Source organism: Microtus ochrogaster, chromosome 5 (genome assembly GCF_000317375.1).
Source record: "Microtus ochrogaster isolate Prairie Vole_2 chromosome 5, MicOch1.0, whole genome shotgun sequence".
Taxonomy (NCBI): Eukaryota; Metazoa; Chordata; class Mammalia; order Rodentia; family Cricetidae; genus Microtus; species Microtus ochrogaster.
The window spans coordinates 64,094,253-64,109,577 of NC_022012.1; the positions used below are offsets into that span (position 1 = coordinate 64,094,253).

Sequence of the window (15,325 nt, forward strand, 5' to 3'; positions counted from 1 at the left end):
CACGCACGTGCGCACACACACACACACACACACACACACACACACACACACACACACACACACGGCGTCTTAATCTAATCATGAAAGAATGAAGGTTCACTTGTCCTGCGGGAGCATTTTCCCATGATCAAGTAGTTCATCAACAGTATCTCTCCTTTCTCAGCATTCAACTTATTTTCCCAATGTAGAGTTCATTATTTCAGTGTCAATTTTTTAAAAGTAATTTTTGTTTGGATATATTAAAAACCCACATCGTAAAGGTTTTTGAGAAATATTTAAAGACATCAGAGGACTATATACAAGCACAGAATCTATTAACAATTTAAAATCATCCTGCACAGCCCTCTACTAGGAACAGAACTCAGGAAGCTTTCTAAGAAATAACTTCGACAGAAGAGTTCAGCCTCACATTTAAGCCAACACTCCTTCAATAAACTCTGCCGTTGACTGACCCTTCAAAATTCCCACAAACCAACTCCTCACCAGAGATAAAGAATCGATGAACTGGATTACACAGCCCAGAGGCAGGCTGCTTGCTTAGGATGACAGAGACCCTGACCCAGTTACTAGCACCACAAAATCAAGTGTAGTGGACAGACAAACAGCTTGAAAGCTAGTCAGACAAGGCCAAAGAATGTTTCAAGATGCAAAATGCAACCTGGCATTCCACGTTTTTCGTGATCTCCTTGGCTGGGCCTCTGATAACAAAATGACAGCCAACACTTGTTTCTTGCCTTTTTATCCCAAATGTATTCCTACAGACTGTGAGTGCCACCAGAGGGCTAAAGAAACTTATGAATCCATACAAGGACATGAAAGTCCTCCTCTATATACATGCTAGCTGGTGGCAGTAAAGTGACCCAATTGCTGGAAGGATCTCGTCCCCAGGATGTGATCTCCTTCCCCACTCCCCAGCCAAGAGCAAACTGAAATCCTCTCTGGCCCTGCCAGCAAAGGCAGCACTGACTTTGTTCCACTGCAGAATCTTGCAAACACATTACATGCCAGCACATAAGCAGCGTTCAGTGCTAGCTCTAAATTCCTTGTTGTTAGAGACTAGATTTGAGTGGCTCAAAGAACTGCCGTGGTACTTCTCAACATGTATAACATTTTTCTAAAACCTCTTGAACAAGGTCTAGCAACAGCCCGAGGTCAGGCTCTCCCAACGAAGTCTATATACAAATAGCACCAGGTCCAGTTCAGGGTAAACACTGGTGGGAAGCCTGCCAAGACTGACTCCCCAGAAGCCGCAAGCAAGCACAGCACAGGAACCACCCCCTCCATCTATACTGGAGCCTTCGGGATGACCTTGTTTCACGAAACTAGGCGTGCAGAATTATTTCAGACACTAAGCTGCCTTGCTGAACAAAGCTGAAGTATACATCCCTATGCCAAAAATCCGTGAAGCAACAAAACATTAAGACTGAACTGATGCTGGAAAATGTAGTCATGAACACAGGTTCCTACATACATGGACAGCTCACAGGTGATGACATAGGCAGGGCTGCTGTGGTTTCTGGAAAGGAGGCGCAGAAGAGGGGAGAGAGAGGACCAGGCCCTTGTACTAACCCTTCTCAGCAAGCAGCCTGTTGTGAGAAAGAGGTTTGACTTCTCACATGAGCCTTTGCCTTCCAGTTCCATGTCAATCCTTGAACCCAGTGTTTCCCTTTCTTAGCCTGGGGACAGAGAGTGCCCCACCACACACACACACACACACACACACACCCCTTGTCTCACTGTCACTGAAGGAAGAAAAGGAAGTGTTCTACAGGCTGTAAAATGAAGTAGCTGGATAAGGTACTCTCCTTTGCATTGCTCTCCATTTGGGCTGGGAAAGGAAAGGCAGCATTTCCTGCCGAGCTAGATGTCACTTTGTTCCCACACTCCTATCTGTATTTACTACATACAGTAACTTTCCCAGGCAGAAGCGTAAGCCTCAACAGAAGAACAAGAGAAGTGAGCGGACTAGCCCCAAGGCATGCAATGGGAACTGGCAAGTATGGGCAGCAACCAAATTCAACGATGCAGCTGATGATCATTTTTTCTTTTCACCTTTGTTTTTTGAGACAGGGTCTCACTCCATAGCACAGCTAGCCTGGAACTCACTATGTAACCTCCTGCTTCAGCCTCCCAAATCTTGGGGCTACGGGTAATCTAGACTTGCCCTTACCCTCAAAGCCAGTTCTGGCATAGCATTGGCTCCTCATATGGGTATCCTGACATCCAAAAGCTCCCCCACATCTTAGATGCACAGCCAGGTTCTTGGAATTTGGGGGTATGGAGAGGTTGTTGTACAAAATGGAGCAGGAGGCTCCTCTCAGTCCTTGTCACCCACTGGCACGACCTGAGCTGAAGCAATAGGAAGAGGCATAGCAAAGCTGGAGGCAGAGGTGAAACGCTGGCTGTCAGGCAAGGCAGGGGGGGCACAAAGCGACTGAGAGAGTGCTGGGGAGGGGGAGACCAACCACAAAGGAGCTTCTGTAAGAGAACTGCAAGGCTTGTACTTTCCCAGCCCAGCCGGCCGCAGGAGATCTGACAAGCATCTCTTACTAGGAATAAACAGTTCCATGGCACCTCTCGATTTTCACGGCTCTGCTTGCCAAGGATTAAGCATCTGCTTGGATGAGCCCCCATTTACCAACTGTTCATCACACTGTAAACGCACCATTAAGATGCTATTTCATTTAATTCACAACAAATATGTTGCAGGATAATGCTAACAAATTCTGTCTATAGCAAGCTACTCCCAAAACATCATGAAATCCACATTAACCTGAGGACATAATTTTGTTTCACATGAGAAAAGAGTTTGTAACAGCCAAAATAATTAAAATAGCTCGAAAGCAAAACAGAAAGATATCCATTTCCTGCAATATGGCAGACCAGTACTGAGAACAGCCTCTCACTGAAAACAGCGAGTAATGATGGGTAAAATAAAACAAAAGCATAATTGGAGGCCAAAACTAAGCGAAAGCTGGAAGGAAAAGCAGGGCATTAGAACAGGCTCCTCCACATAGACACTGAACTATGACCATGAACACTGGCTTTTATGCCTTACAAGGTGGGTAGAACAGGAGACAAGGGTCAAAAGCCTTTAGTGTAAAAATGGTCCAGGATATAAGCCTAGCACTGTTTCTCTGAGCCAGGAGTCTACAAACTTACAAAAAGTACTTATTTGTATTGAGTGTGTGTGTAAGGGGTACATATGTACCACAGCACATGTGCAGAAGTCAGAGGACAATCTGGTGTGGTCAGCCCTCTCCTTCTACAATGCGGGTTTCACACAGCAAACTTAGCTGTCAGCAAGATTTCAATCAGAGAATGCAGCTTCAGGAGGTCCTAGGCTGCGGATGCTCAGGGTACCTTCCAGAAATACATACAAATCAGCCAGGCCTGGTTGTACATGCTTGTAATATCAGCACCAGCAGGAGGACCAGAAGTTCAAGTCAGCCACATTATACAATGAGTTCAAGGCCTGCTTTAACTACATGCAACTCCAAAAACCAAAACCCAAAACAAGTCATCTTTGGAGAAATTAATCAATCTAGGCATCAAAAATTCCTGTGGAAGGGCTGAAGAGATGGCTCAGTGGATAAGAGCATGTGCGGGCTCTAGCAAAGGACCCAAATGTGGTCCCAACACCCATGTCAGGTTGCTTACAAACCTGTTTTAACTCCAGCTCCATGGAACCAGATGCCCTCTTCTGGCCGCTGTGGGCTCTCACATACAAGTGCACACATACAGATTCACACACACAGACAAATAAAAATAAATCTTAAAAAAATAAATAAAAATGCCCCTTGTCCCTGGCTCAGTAAATCAAAACCACTCCATTACAGAATGTACAAAAAATATGGTACCCTAAGATATAGTCAACAGAAACAGTAGGAGATGCTCTAGTCTGTGTCCCAAAATTAGCTGAAATGCTAACCCCAAGATCAGGAGGGTTTCTAGAAGGTTACCCTTGTGCAACAGTCTTCTAGGATTGAAATATTCTATCCTGAAGGAAGTTCCTTCACCAGGAAGGTCAACTCAAAATAGCTTGAGGAAGTACCTGAAACTGACCAAACTCACTACAGGTCCCTACTGGAGTAAATAAAAGCTGAGAGTCCCCCACTCAAGACAAAGTAAAACTGAGCAACAAAGAAGACTCTTGAGATGAATGGAGGTGGTGTGGGATTCCCCTCTGTATGCTATGAATGTTTTATTGCCATTGGTTAATAACGAAGCTGCTTTTGGCCAATGGCTTTACAGAATATGCCCAGGCTGGAAGAGAGAGTAGATGGGAGTCAGAGAGACACCCTGTAGCTGCCAGAGGAGAAACATGCCCACACATTGGTACCTAAACCATGAGACCGAGCCTGGTAGTATAATAGAAATGGGTAAGAGCTAGCGAGAAATAGGATTAAGCTACTAGTCAAACAGTATTGCAATTAATATAGTTTCTATGTGATTATTTCAAGTCTGGACAGTCAGCAAATGAACAAGCAGCCTCTGCCTACAGAATGCCACCTACAGGGAGTTGCTAAGATTTAGACAAGCAGAGAGAACTCTAAGACCAGGCCAGCTAAGACTCTGAGACCAAACCAACTTCTAGAAAGAAGCCAAGCTGCAGGAAGAACTTTAGAACTTTAGAAAAGGATACTCTCCCAGCTATGGAGCTGCCTGAAGGCTGAGCTCCTGGCTCCCACTTCCTAGCTTTTGTAAGCTATCACCCATGCTGGGGTGGGTTTTAGTGATGGCGCTGTCTCTGAGTAATTTCTGATCACGTAAATAACCCCTCCCCTATATTCCTGTAAGTAACCCCCAAAGAACTTACTGTTTTTCCAAACTGGACTTTGGTGGTATCCGTATTTTGGTCTGTTATGAGTTCCCTATCTGAGGTACGTAGACTTGTGTGTCTCCACAGGGAAAATCTTTGTCACACAACAGCAAGCAGGACAAAGGCAGAGCCTCGTGAAAGGAATGAGTATTTACCCAAATATGGGCCTCACCCCATGCACCTTGTGGACTAGGACCTTCGTGGAGAACTCACGTGTGTGTCTCAGAGCTCCTCGTCATGCCAGGAGCCGAGCCGAGACAAGGGAACCCTAGAACTCAGTACATGTGGCTTACCTCGTCACTGTTGAGTTTCTTTGCTTTGAGCAGTCTTTGAGCCTTGTCTTCTTCCGAGCCCTCATCACTGTCCGAGGAGTAGATTCTAGCGCGTTCCTCTGAAAATGAAGGAATTAGATGGAATCATTTTCATCAACAGTAATCTATTCATTGCTGAATTTGCCCTCCAATAAACACCCTCTATTCTCTTCTCTCTGTACTTTTCCACTGAGGAACAAAATAATTTCTATGGTTCCATTTTCTTGAGTGTGTGTGATGCATGTGTGTGCACAAGGGTGCACCTGCATGTGGAGGCCTGAGGCTGACGTCAGGAGTCATGCTCAGTCGTTCTTGCATCTTACTCAGTGAGACAGCGTCTCCATCACACCCAGAGCGCACCAATGCGGCAGCCTTCCCTGGGGATTGCCCGCCTCTATCCTCCAGAGTTGAATTACAGGTACCCAGATCACACAGGTTCTGGGGACCTGAGCTCCAGTCCTCATGCTTGTGTGGCAAGCGCTTTAACAACTGAGCCTCCTCAGTCCCAGTTTAACTTTTCTTATAGTTTTAAGTATGTAAAGACGAGCCAGACCTATTCTTTCCAAATATACTGCCTTCCCAACTTCCTACATCCTTGCTAGGTGAGTATCCTGCTCTGCTGGGAACCACTGAACTCGTCTACCTGGTTTTAATCTCTACTGAGCTGAATTTTAAATACCAAGATCCTTGAATACATCTCTAATATTCTACATTAAAAATGTTACAATTAAGATTTTTGTGATGAATTCACATTGGCAAAATGAAGAAGGCTGCTGTACTGAATTCTCAAAATAGGTAGGCTCTATAGCATTCAGCTCATCACATGAAGTCCTGCAAGAAAAGTCAGATAAAGGGGAATTTATGTGTTTGTAGAACTTATCACTCAGCTGAGCACAGCCAGGATAGGATGCAAGGTCATCTGCATTCTTATACTATGGTATGTATGACTGACATCTGGTTACACAGCTCTGTCAGAGTGAATTAGGGAAGGGCTGGAGTGAAGTCCAGGGGTACAGTAGTTCCCTAACAGGCATTAAGCCCTGACTTTTCACCCAGTGCCACACACAACCCAAAGCATCTGCAGACCTCATTTCTCAACTTACAGACATGGCAAATGACATTCAGAACTGAGAGGTTACGTGCTCAGAGCTGATGAGGTGGGCAAAGTGGCTTTAGGCACCCTCATTCACTCTGTACTGGCATGAGCACCAAGCACACTCCTTGTTCAGTCCTCAGCTCAGGTTCTAGGTACCATCAGCAGAGTGTTCATTTCACATGACACAGGGGAAATTCAAAGAGGCTGTAGAGCCTTTCAAATAACACTCTTAAAAAGTGGAAAAACTAGGTGGGCATGGTGACACAGCCTGCAATCTCACATTCGGGAAGCTGAGGCAGGGGGATTCCAGTCATCCTAGCTGCTTCTGAGTCTGCTTTTTTTTTTTTTCTTTCTTTTTTTTTTTTTTAATACATTACTGATTTTATTTACTGTGTGAGTGTTTTGTCTACACGTATGTCTGTGCACCATGTGTGTGCCTAGTGCTTGCAGAGGCCAAAAGAAGGCATAGAATTCTGGGACTAGAGTTACAGACAGCTCTGAGCCATTAGTTTCATCAGTGAGCAAATACATCAGAACACTGCAGAGATCAAAGAGAACATGTTTGTCTGGGATTCAGTATGTGCTGTAAATGCAAACTAAAACCAGTGAGAGGAGGGAGCTGCAGAACACAGCTTAGAGAAAAGTAGGCAGGAAGGCAAAGAAAGCACCACGTGTCTCAGTAACGTGTTCTTGATAACTGGCAACTTAGCTGAGTAAGGTGCCTTATGCCTGGAATACCAGCACTAAAGAAGCTGAGGCAGGAGACTGCTGAAAGTTTGAGGACAACCTGGACTAGAATGAGAGCTTTTCTCAAAACGAAAAAAACCGTCAAACTTTCAAGGTGGAAATCAGAAGGACGAGGGGTAAGTTTGCAAGGGGCCTGATGTGGTGTACATGACTATAAACCAACGCCCAGGAGACAGGGAAGAGGGACCAGTCCAAGGAAAGCCTCCAAAAATAAAACACCTGGAAGAGAGCCACGAGGGTCCCACCCTGCCAGGGCAGCCTCAAACAAGGACAAAGACACTTCGTCTCCGAGACTTGGCAGGACACTGACTCTTTACGATGTCCAATGGCCGGCAGTAAGCTCGTGTACAAGGTGACATGACTCTACGCCACACTCACCTCGAATGCCCCCTTTGTATCGGTTTTTAATGGCTGCCAGGCTGATGGACTCCTCGCCTTCCTCCTCCTCGTCGTATCGGTCAGGCTCCAGGTAGCTGGCGCTCAGGCCTCTCTGGTGCTGCTTCTCTCTCATGCGCCGCTGCTGCGACTCCCTCCTGATGGAGGCCCTCAGGCGTTCTTCTTCTTTCTGTGAGAAAGCAAATAAACCAGTTGCTATGGTTTGAGAGTGACGCCAATTTCATGTGTTGGAAACAGTCCCTAGCTAGTTAATCCATGGGTTAACTGATAACTTAAAGCACTGACGGGCTGTCACGACACTGGCTGTTACAGAAGCTAGTTTGCTCCCTCTGCATCACAGGATTTCCACCATGCCTGAATGCAGCAAGAAGTCCTTCACCAGCCACCGTTGCCTTACTCTTGGACCTTCTAGCCTTGAAACATTTTTTTTTAATTAATTTTATTTATTTTGCTGGGGGGGGTAGGTCAGAGGCTAAATTATGGGAGCTGGTCTTATCCTCTCGCAGTGTGGGTGCTGGGGATTAAACCTGGGCTGTTAGGCTTAAGTAGAATAAACTTCTTGCCTTGCTTTTTTGACAAGATCTTAGCATACACCAGGCTGACTTAGAACTCACAATCTATGAACCACAGGCTTTAGGTTTAATCCTCGGCATCACAAAACAAAACTCAGACAACTCTGTGAGACTCCACTTTAGGTTGTCTTCACTAGGACTGCTGCGCCTCCTCCTTAGTCTGCCCACTGAGCTCTGACAGGATCAGCTAGTGTAGATGATTTAGTGGTGTTTGATATATGAAAACTCAGGTGGTCACTTTCAAGCCCTGTCGGGGAAGAACCCCAAAGCTTGCATATGTTTATTACTAACCCTGCATCTCTTTGTTTAGTATATGCTTAGTAAATTAACATGGCCCATGCCACTGGAAGAGGGAAGGGAAGTCCAAAAGACATAGTAAACACACGGTTAGGGCAATATGTTCTTTTTGTTTGCTTGCTTGCTTGCTTTTTGAAACAGGGTTTCTCTATATAGTCCTGGCTATCCTAGAACTCGCTCAAACTTCTAGAACTCGCTAGAAGGTCCAAGAGTAAGCTGGACTCAAACTCACAAAGACCCACCTGCCTCTGCCTCCCAAGTGCTGGTATTAAAGTCATGCACCACCACTTGGCTACAATCTGTTCTTTTTTTTTTTCTTTTAATTAAAAAAATAATTATGTGCCTACATATATGTCTGGGTGAGGGTGTTGGGTCTCCTGGAACTGGAGTTGCAGAATTGTGAGCTGCCATGTGGGTACTAGGAATTGAACCCGGGTCCTCTGGAAGGGCAGTCATTGCTCTTAACTTCTGAGCCATCTCTCCAGTCCCTATAGTCTGTTCTTAACACACAAAACTATTCCCGGATGAAGTTTACCCAACATACCTTAATCATCTCTGTGCGCTGGCACTCAGGGTCACGCCCAGCCATCGGTAAGATTCTAATCTTCTGTGTCTTTGAACATCTATCTGCAAGTGACAGAGTCATCTTCCTGTGTGTCGCACTGTCTGTGGAGTGAGGCCTGTGAGAAATGAACAGGAATTCCCCACTGTTTATCAATATATTTGTGAGCCAGTCGTACCCACATCATAAAAACCAAAACCAGCAGCCACTTTCTGTTCAGAGAAGTAGACAAGACCATAAAATCGAATATTCTACTTGGAGGGCCGTGGACTTTATCTAGCTCAGTGAGACAAGAAAAAGAGAAACTGGGGTGATGAAACTTGTATAGCATGGCCACCTGAGGCAGGAAATAGCCAGGCTCAAGCAGGGCTGACAGACACTGTGCTTTGTCCCCCTGCATCTGACCTTCCCCATCTAGCCCATGAGATAATCTCACAAAATGAAAGCTGTCCAAAGTCACACAAGTAGAAATAGATGCAGGCCCAATCCCGAAGCCTAGTTTAACAATTCTGAGTTGGTGCCCCCTCCAGCCTGTCGTTCAGGACAAGGGTCTGCTTATCCTCAAGAAAGCAGCACAGCACCCTCACCAGTGCCCAGGGTGCTCTGGTTTGCCGGGGACACATTCCCACAAAGGTCTGGACACAACAGCACTAGGCAACGGGACAGCCCCAGTATTCACACCCCCAGCTCCATGCCTTTCCTCTGACATTAGCATACACAAGTCCTAATTACCCGATGTCTCTGGGTCAGTTTTACTGAAAACAAAGGGTCCGTTTGACCAGCACAGACAGTTAGCTCTCCTGGAGGACAGTAGTCACTAGAACTCATACACTGACATTCTCTTTCACATCACAGCCATGTAAACCTGGTTGAAGGACCTGGCTCCCGAGAAAGCACGTTCCCTGTCTTTTAAGTCTGAGCCTCCAGAAGCAAGAACCAGCCCTGGACTGTGCTGCGGAGTCCACCACAGGGACCAAGTACCAAAACCAAGCAACGTTCCTAAGAGCACTTACCTGAAGGTGAGCTTCGTTTTAAAGACAGCCTGGCCCTGCAGCCCAGTCCCTTGTCTTATGAACAGATGGTTGTGGTCTCCCTGCAGTGGGGCTTTGTACACATCAAACACTTCATTCCCTAAATGCAGGGACATGCTGAAGAGAAAAAACAATTGGCATGTTAAAATCTAAAGGCTTTCGCTCTACAGCTTTACTTCCCTGAAAGTGTGATCCAACCACTTTTCCCTCTTTATTCAAAATGCAGGAGGAGAGACACCGTGATGGAAATGACTTCCCTGAAGTCACACCTGCTGTGGTTCAGGCCCCGCCTCTACCCGTTTCCAGGGAAGGAACTTTTCCTCACATGTGAGTAGTATGCAATGGGGCTAAGATTCCTAACTCACATTAGGTTATCGTCTCCCACCAGCCCGAACACCTCCAACTATCGCTTCTCTCAGGTTTCCTATGAAACCACACGGAGTAACTAGTGGAGATCTCTAACAAGAGCTGGCCTGAGTAAGGTCGGGAGTCCCCAGAATTGTCTCCTCTCCACTGGTCTGGGTGCCCAGTGCCGGCACAAGCTCTCACCTTCCATCTGACCACTTGACGATCCGCGCGTTGCTTTCTTTAATTTCATTCCCGTCATCGGCTCGGCGCACCCTCCATCTGATTGTATTTTCTACCTGTGTCACAATACAGAGCCTTAGGAACGGTGCTAGTGGTACTCCCTTGAGAGACAGGCAGTCACAGAATGAGCACGGTAGGTACATGACAGAAAAACAGGCAACAGTGAAATCCTCTTGTAATAAATAAAAAGCAGGAAAAATGTCAGTGTTTAAGTGAATTTCTGAGCTGCTAGTACAACAACGGTAGCTCACAGCCAGAGCATTTAAAACTGAGAAGCTCTGAGGTACAGGAGACAAAGCTGGAACTCCAAAGAGAACTTTGGAGGCAGACACATATGTAGAGGAAGCAGCACCACGGACCTAGGAACCAGTAATACCTCTCCCCGCACACATATGGGGACTTGTCACCTGCAAGATGGAAAAATGCCAGACAGATTTAGAAAATAAGTCACTGCTGCAGAAATTAAAAACTTGATGGTCCTTCCAGAAGAACACAGTACATTAAATACATGCATTTATCGTGCTACATCCTGGAAACATACTATAAAATAGCAGGAAAGGGGAAAATACACTCATGCAGAATGACCCACGGCTTGTGGTGCACATATGTGCTCCCAGCATGTGGGGTGCTACAGAAAGAGCACTGCAGAAGGAGGACTATGGATCTCAGTCCTGCCTGGGCTACAAGGCAAGGCCCTGTCTAAAGAGGCAGGGTTGGAGTGAAGAAGACGATGGAAACAAGGAGAAGGAAACATCCCAAGTTCATGTGTGACATGGACATGTGAATGCTCACACCACACACACACCATATAAATATATGTAATTTTTAAAAATTTAAGAAATTAAAGTAAGACAATCTATTACCATTCCTGTTTTCTCTCTTATGTACAATAGGTTAGTGTGCCAGTTGATTTTTGTCAACTTAACTCAGAGATAAATTTGGGAAGAATTAATTGAGAAAATGTCTCCATCAGTTCAGCCTGTAGTGAAGTCTGTGGTACTACCTTGATTAATGATTGATATGGGAGGCCCAGCTCACCCTGGGCAGTACCATCTCTGGGGAGGTGATTCTGAGCTGTCTAAGAAAGCACGCTGAACAAGCCATGAGGAGAGAGCCTGTAAGCTGCATTCTACAGTGGATTCTGCTTCGGTTCCTACCTCCGGGTTTCTGCCCCAGCTTCCTTCAACAATAGACTATGATATGAAAGTGCGAGATAAAATAAACCCTTTCCTCCCAAACTTGCTTTTGGTCACGGTGCTTATCACAGCAACAGAAACCCCAACTAAAGCAGTTAGCTACATATAAATATATGAACACGTATACAGGTATTGTCTTAGTTACTTTTATATTACTGAGATGAAAACACCATGACCAAGACAAATTATAAAAAGAAAAGAAAAAGAATTTAATTTGGGGCTCACAGATTCAGAGTTAGAGCTATGCCCATCATGCAGGGAGCATGGCGGCAGGTGGACAGCACTGCTCTGGAGCAGCAGCTGAGAGCTCACATCTCATCGACTCCCAGTGACAGCACCTCCTCCAAGACCAAACAGTTCCACCAGCTGAGGGCCAAGTATTTAACTGTATGAGCATATGCGGGCCATTCTCATTGAAACCAGCATAGGAATTAGCAACTGAGACATTCGAAAGATGTCTTTGAGGACGCACTATGAAGTCTCATTCTACAGGAAGGAAGCACATGGAAGTACTTCTAAAGACACAGAACCTCACAGAGCACATAGCTGGTTCCTGGCTCAGTCACCAATTGACTCTAAGCCTGTTCACCTTGTCTCAACCATCACCCAAGAAACAAACCTAGGGTCACTTTCCATCACATCCCAAGCGTCTGAAGGAGAGCTACCTAATAAACACTGATATTTTGTACTCTGAAGCACTTGAGGTTTTAGAGCAAAATACTGATGTCTAAACTATGAGGTGAACACTGGAGCATACAGTGGGCACACTGATACTCACTGCTGCACCATGACAGAAAACAGAAAACTGCTAAAATGATTAAGGACTAAAGAACTACCACATTAATTTATATAAATGATGAAAATAATGAGAAGCAGCAAAAAGAAGTCAGAGGCACTAAAATGGCCATGAGAAACTAATACTGCTAACTCTGAATCAGTACACACGCATACCAAGCAAATAATACTGATACATGAGCCTGCAGCGCCAAGACAGTGGAGGGCAGAGCAAATAAAAGTCCAAACCATCCATCAGGCTAAACCTACCAGTTGGATGATCCTGAGCAAATTATTGGCATTTTCATCTTTCTTACTTGGTCTGCATTTCCACAGCGGCCACTGACAGCTCTGACGCCCGTGCCTAGACAGGGTCCATCCTCGGCAATGTCACACAGACACTCAGGAAGCTGCTGCATGTGGTGAAGATGGTACGACTGGAGGTGGAGGTGGGAAGACCACGTGTTTAAGGACAGCTTGGCTACACAGTGAGACTCTGCCTTCAATTTTCAAAAAAGCCTAACCTGCAAGGACCTAGGTTTAGCCCCAGGCATCATGTCAGGGACCAAAGATGCAGCTCCATGAAGAGTATGCAGAGGCCCAGGGTTCAATCCCTAGCATCAGAAGAATTCTGAGAAGACAGATGGTTAATTTGGCTGATAGAACAAGGAACACAAAAACCATCTTCAGAGCTCAAGACTTAGGCTGGTGTCCCCAGATTCACTCTATAGGAGGGAAGCAAAGACTGCACGGTACCTTCAGTTTCAACCTGGTTCTCCCTTCTTCATCTAGCATCTCTTCATCTTCAAATTCATCTTCATAATACTGAGGATCAAAAGGCCTACAAGAGGTTTTTAAAATAAACTATTAATCCTATTTCATAAAGAGCATTACCATGGTGTAGTTATAGTTATCACAACCCATTATATCAAAAATCCTAACTTTAAAAACTACAATGCTCAGTTTGAAGCTCAACTTAAAAGCATTAAAAAAATGCTAAAATTAAAAATTTTTATGCTATTATATATTATTTGAAATATATTATAAACAAGATTAAACATTCCAGATAGCAATGTGGTGGCACATACTTTTAATGCCAGTACTTAGGAGGCAGAGGCAGGCAGATCTGTGAGTTCCAGTCCAGACAGGGCTACATAGTGAGACAATGTCTAAAAGAAAAAAAATATCAATTTTTCATATTCTAGGAGTCTTGCAAAGAAAAGAGCACATACACTGTAGCTGGCCACATCCTTTTCCTTGGAGTGAAGCGTGAAAATCACCCAAGACTTTGAGCATTAACTTAGGAGTCCCCATCAGCACTGTTTCACCAATAGCTGAATAGCTGTTGTCCTAATGTGTCAGCAGGTCTGCTTCTCACTGCAGTGTTGGTGGGCTGCAGTAGGTACCAAGTGTCTTGGAGACCAGGTGTCCCCTCATTCATAAGAGAGCATCAGATTGCAGCCAGTCGGTGATGGCATACACCTTTGATCCCAGTACTTTGTGTAACAGCCCTGGCTGTCCTGGAACTCTCTCTGTAGATCAGGCTGGCCTTTAATTCACAGAGATCCGCCTGCCTCTGCCTCCCAAGTGCTGGGATCAAAGGTGTGTGTCACCACCACCAGGTTAATACCCGCATATTTCTAGCCAACGCTCAGAAGACATCTTGATTTTCTTACCTGGGCTCTACACTGAGGAAGTTGGGTAGTTTAACAAAATATAAGTCGTTTCCTAAATCAGTGTTTACTTTGGGGATTTCTACTTCTATTCTTGTCTCAGGTATTGGCTCCTCCTCCTGCTGATCCTGAGGCAAGCCGTTTTCATCCTAGTGCAAGAAAGCAGAAGGTCAGAGCTGTGGGGAGTGGGCATCGGCCCAAGATCAACTCCACATTTTATAACTCAAGGGAGCAAGAAGCACTGTTTGCTTTTCCCTTTGTTCTCATTTTGTTTGAGACAGGATCTCACTCTGTCACCCAGGCTGGCCTAGAACTCACTATATAGCCCACACTGGCCTCAAACTCAGAGAAATCCTCAGCCTTCCAAGTACTGGGATTACAAGTATGAGCTGCCATGCCCAGCAAGAACCATAGTAAGATATTATCTTAGGACTAATGCCCCCTCAGTCGTCAGCACTGTTCATCTATCTGCAAAACATTTCAGGAAAGGCAAGACACGGTTGGCTGTGTCGCTACCGAGCACTGTGACCTAGGATCTGCCAGACCTTCGCGAACAGAAGTGTTCAGTCAGCACTTATGCAGCCACGCTAATGGCAGCAGAGATTAGCACCCCATGGTGAGTCCGAGACCAGCCCAAGGCCCTGTTTCCAGTAAAAAGGAAAGGAATGGAGGAAGAATTACTACGACAGCACGCTTTGCATGAGAAAGGAAAACAATAAAGTGAAAGGTTTTTAAACGCCAGGTCCCCGTGCTCTCAGCCTGTGGGGCCCAGCACCATCTCAAGGTAGCTGCGGTCACACCTACGCCTCCCTGGAACCAGGGTTCCCACGGAAAGTCATCCACTCACTGTATTTTCATATGACGACTTAGTTAGAAACTTCTTGGAGAAAGAGAGACAGCCTTCAGCTGAGACTCTGTCTCACTTGACTATGGGTCAACTCACACTAATACCCTGACTTACCACAGGCTGTCCTGGAGTAGGGGGCTTATCTTCTCCATCGCTCCCTGAAGATATGTCATCAGCACCTCCAAACAGATCCATGGTTCCATTATTGTCTTCAGTGCAGAAGGAAAGATGCAGAGTGTTAACACTTGGTCTTCACTTTAACGTCCCAAGAGTTCTGGGTCAGCATCATGAAATGGCAGAAACCTAGGTCTGTAGCATGTATGTGGAGAGACAGGCACTGTCGGGTATGTGTGCAGAGACAGGCACTGTGGCACGTGTGTGCAGAGAGAAGGGCACTGAGGGGTATGTGTGCA

The 15,325-nt window shown here is 45.5% G+C and overlaps 1 protein-coding gene across 2 annotated transcripts in view; it reads right to left on the reverse strand.

Annotated features, from left to right (window-relative positions):
• The window catches only part of Leo1 (LEO1 homolog, Paf1/RNA polymerase II complex component), a 24,436-nt gene that overhangs the window by 929 nt on the left and 8,182 nt on the right, over nt 1–15,325 (reverse strand). For both annotated transcript variants that reach the window (XM_005347621.3, XM_026779243.1), the window contains exons 4-11: nt 15,027–15,121; nt 14,069–14,214; nt 13,149–13,233; nt 10,384–10,478; nt 9,817–9,951; nt 8,786–8,921; nt 7,355–7,541; nt 5,116–5,213 (exon numbers count right to left, since the gene is read on the reverse strand). In XM_005347621.3, coding sequence (XP_005347678.1) covers nt 5,116–5,213; nt 7,355–7,541; nt 8,786–8,921; nt 9,817–9,951; nt 10,384–10,478; nt 13,149–13,233; nt 14,069–14,214; nt 15,027–15,121 — 977 coding nt within the window. The remainder of the gene's footprint in view (nt 1–5,115; nt 5,214–7,354; nt 7,542–8,785; nt 8,922–9,816; nt 9,952–10,383; nt 10,479–13,148; nt 13,234–14,068; nt 14,215–15,026; nt 15,122–15,325) is intronic.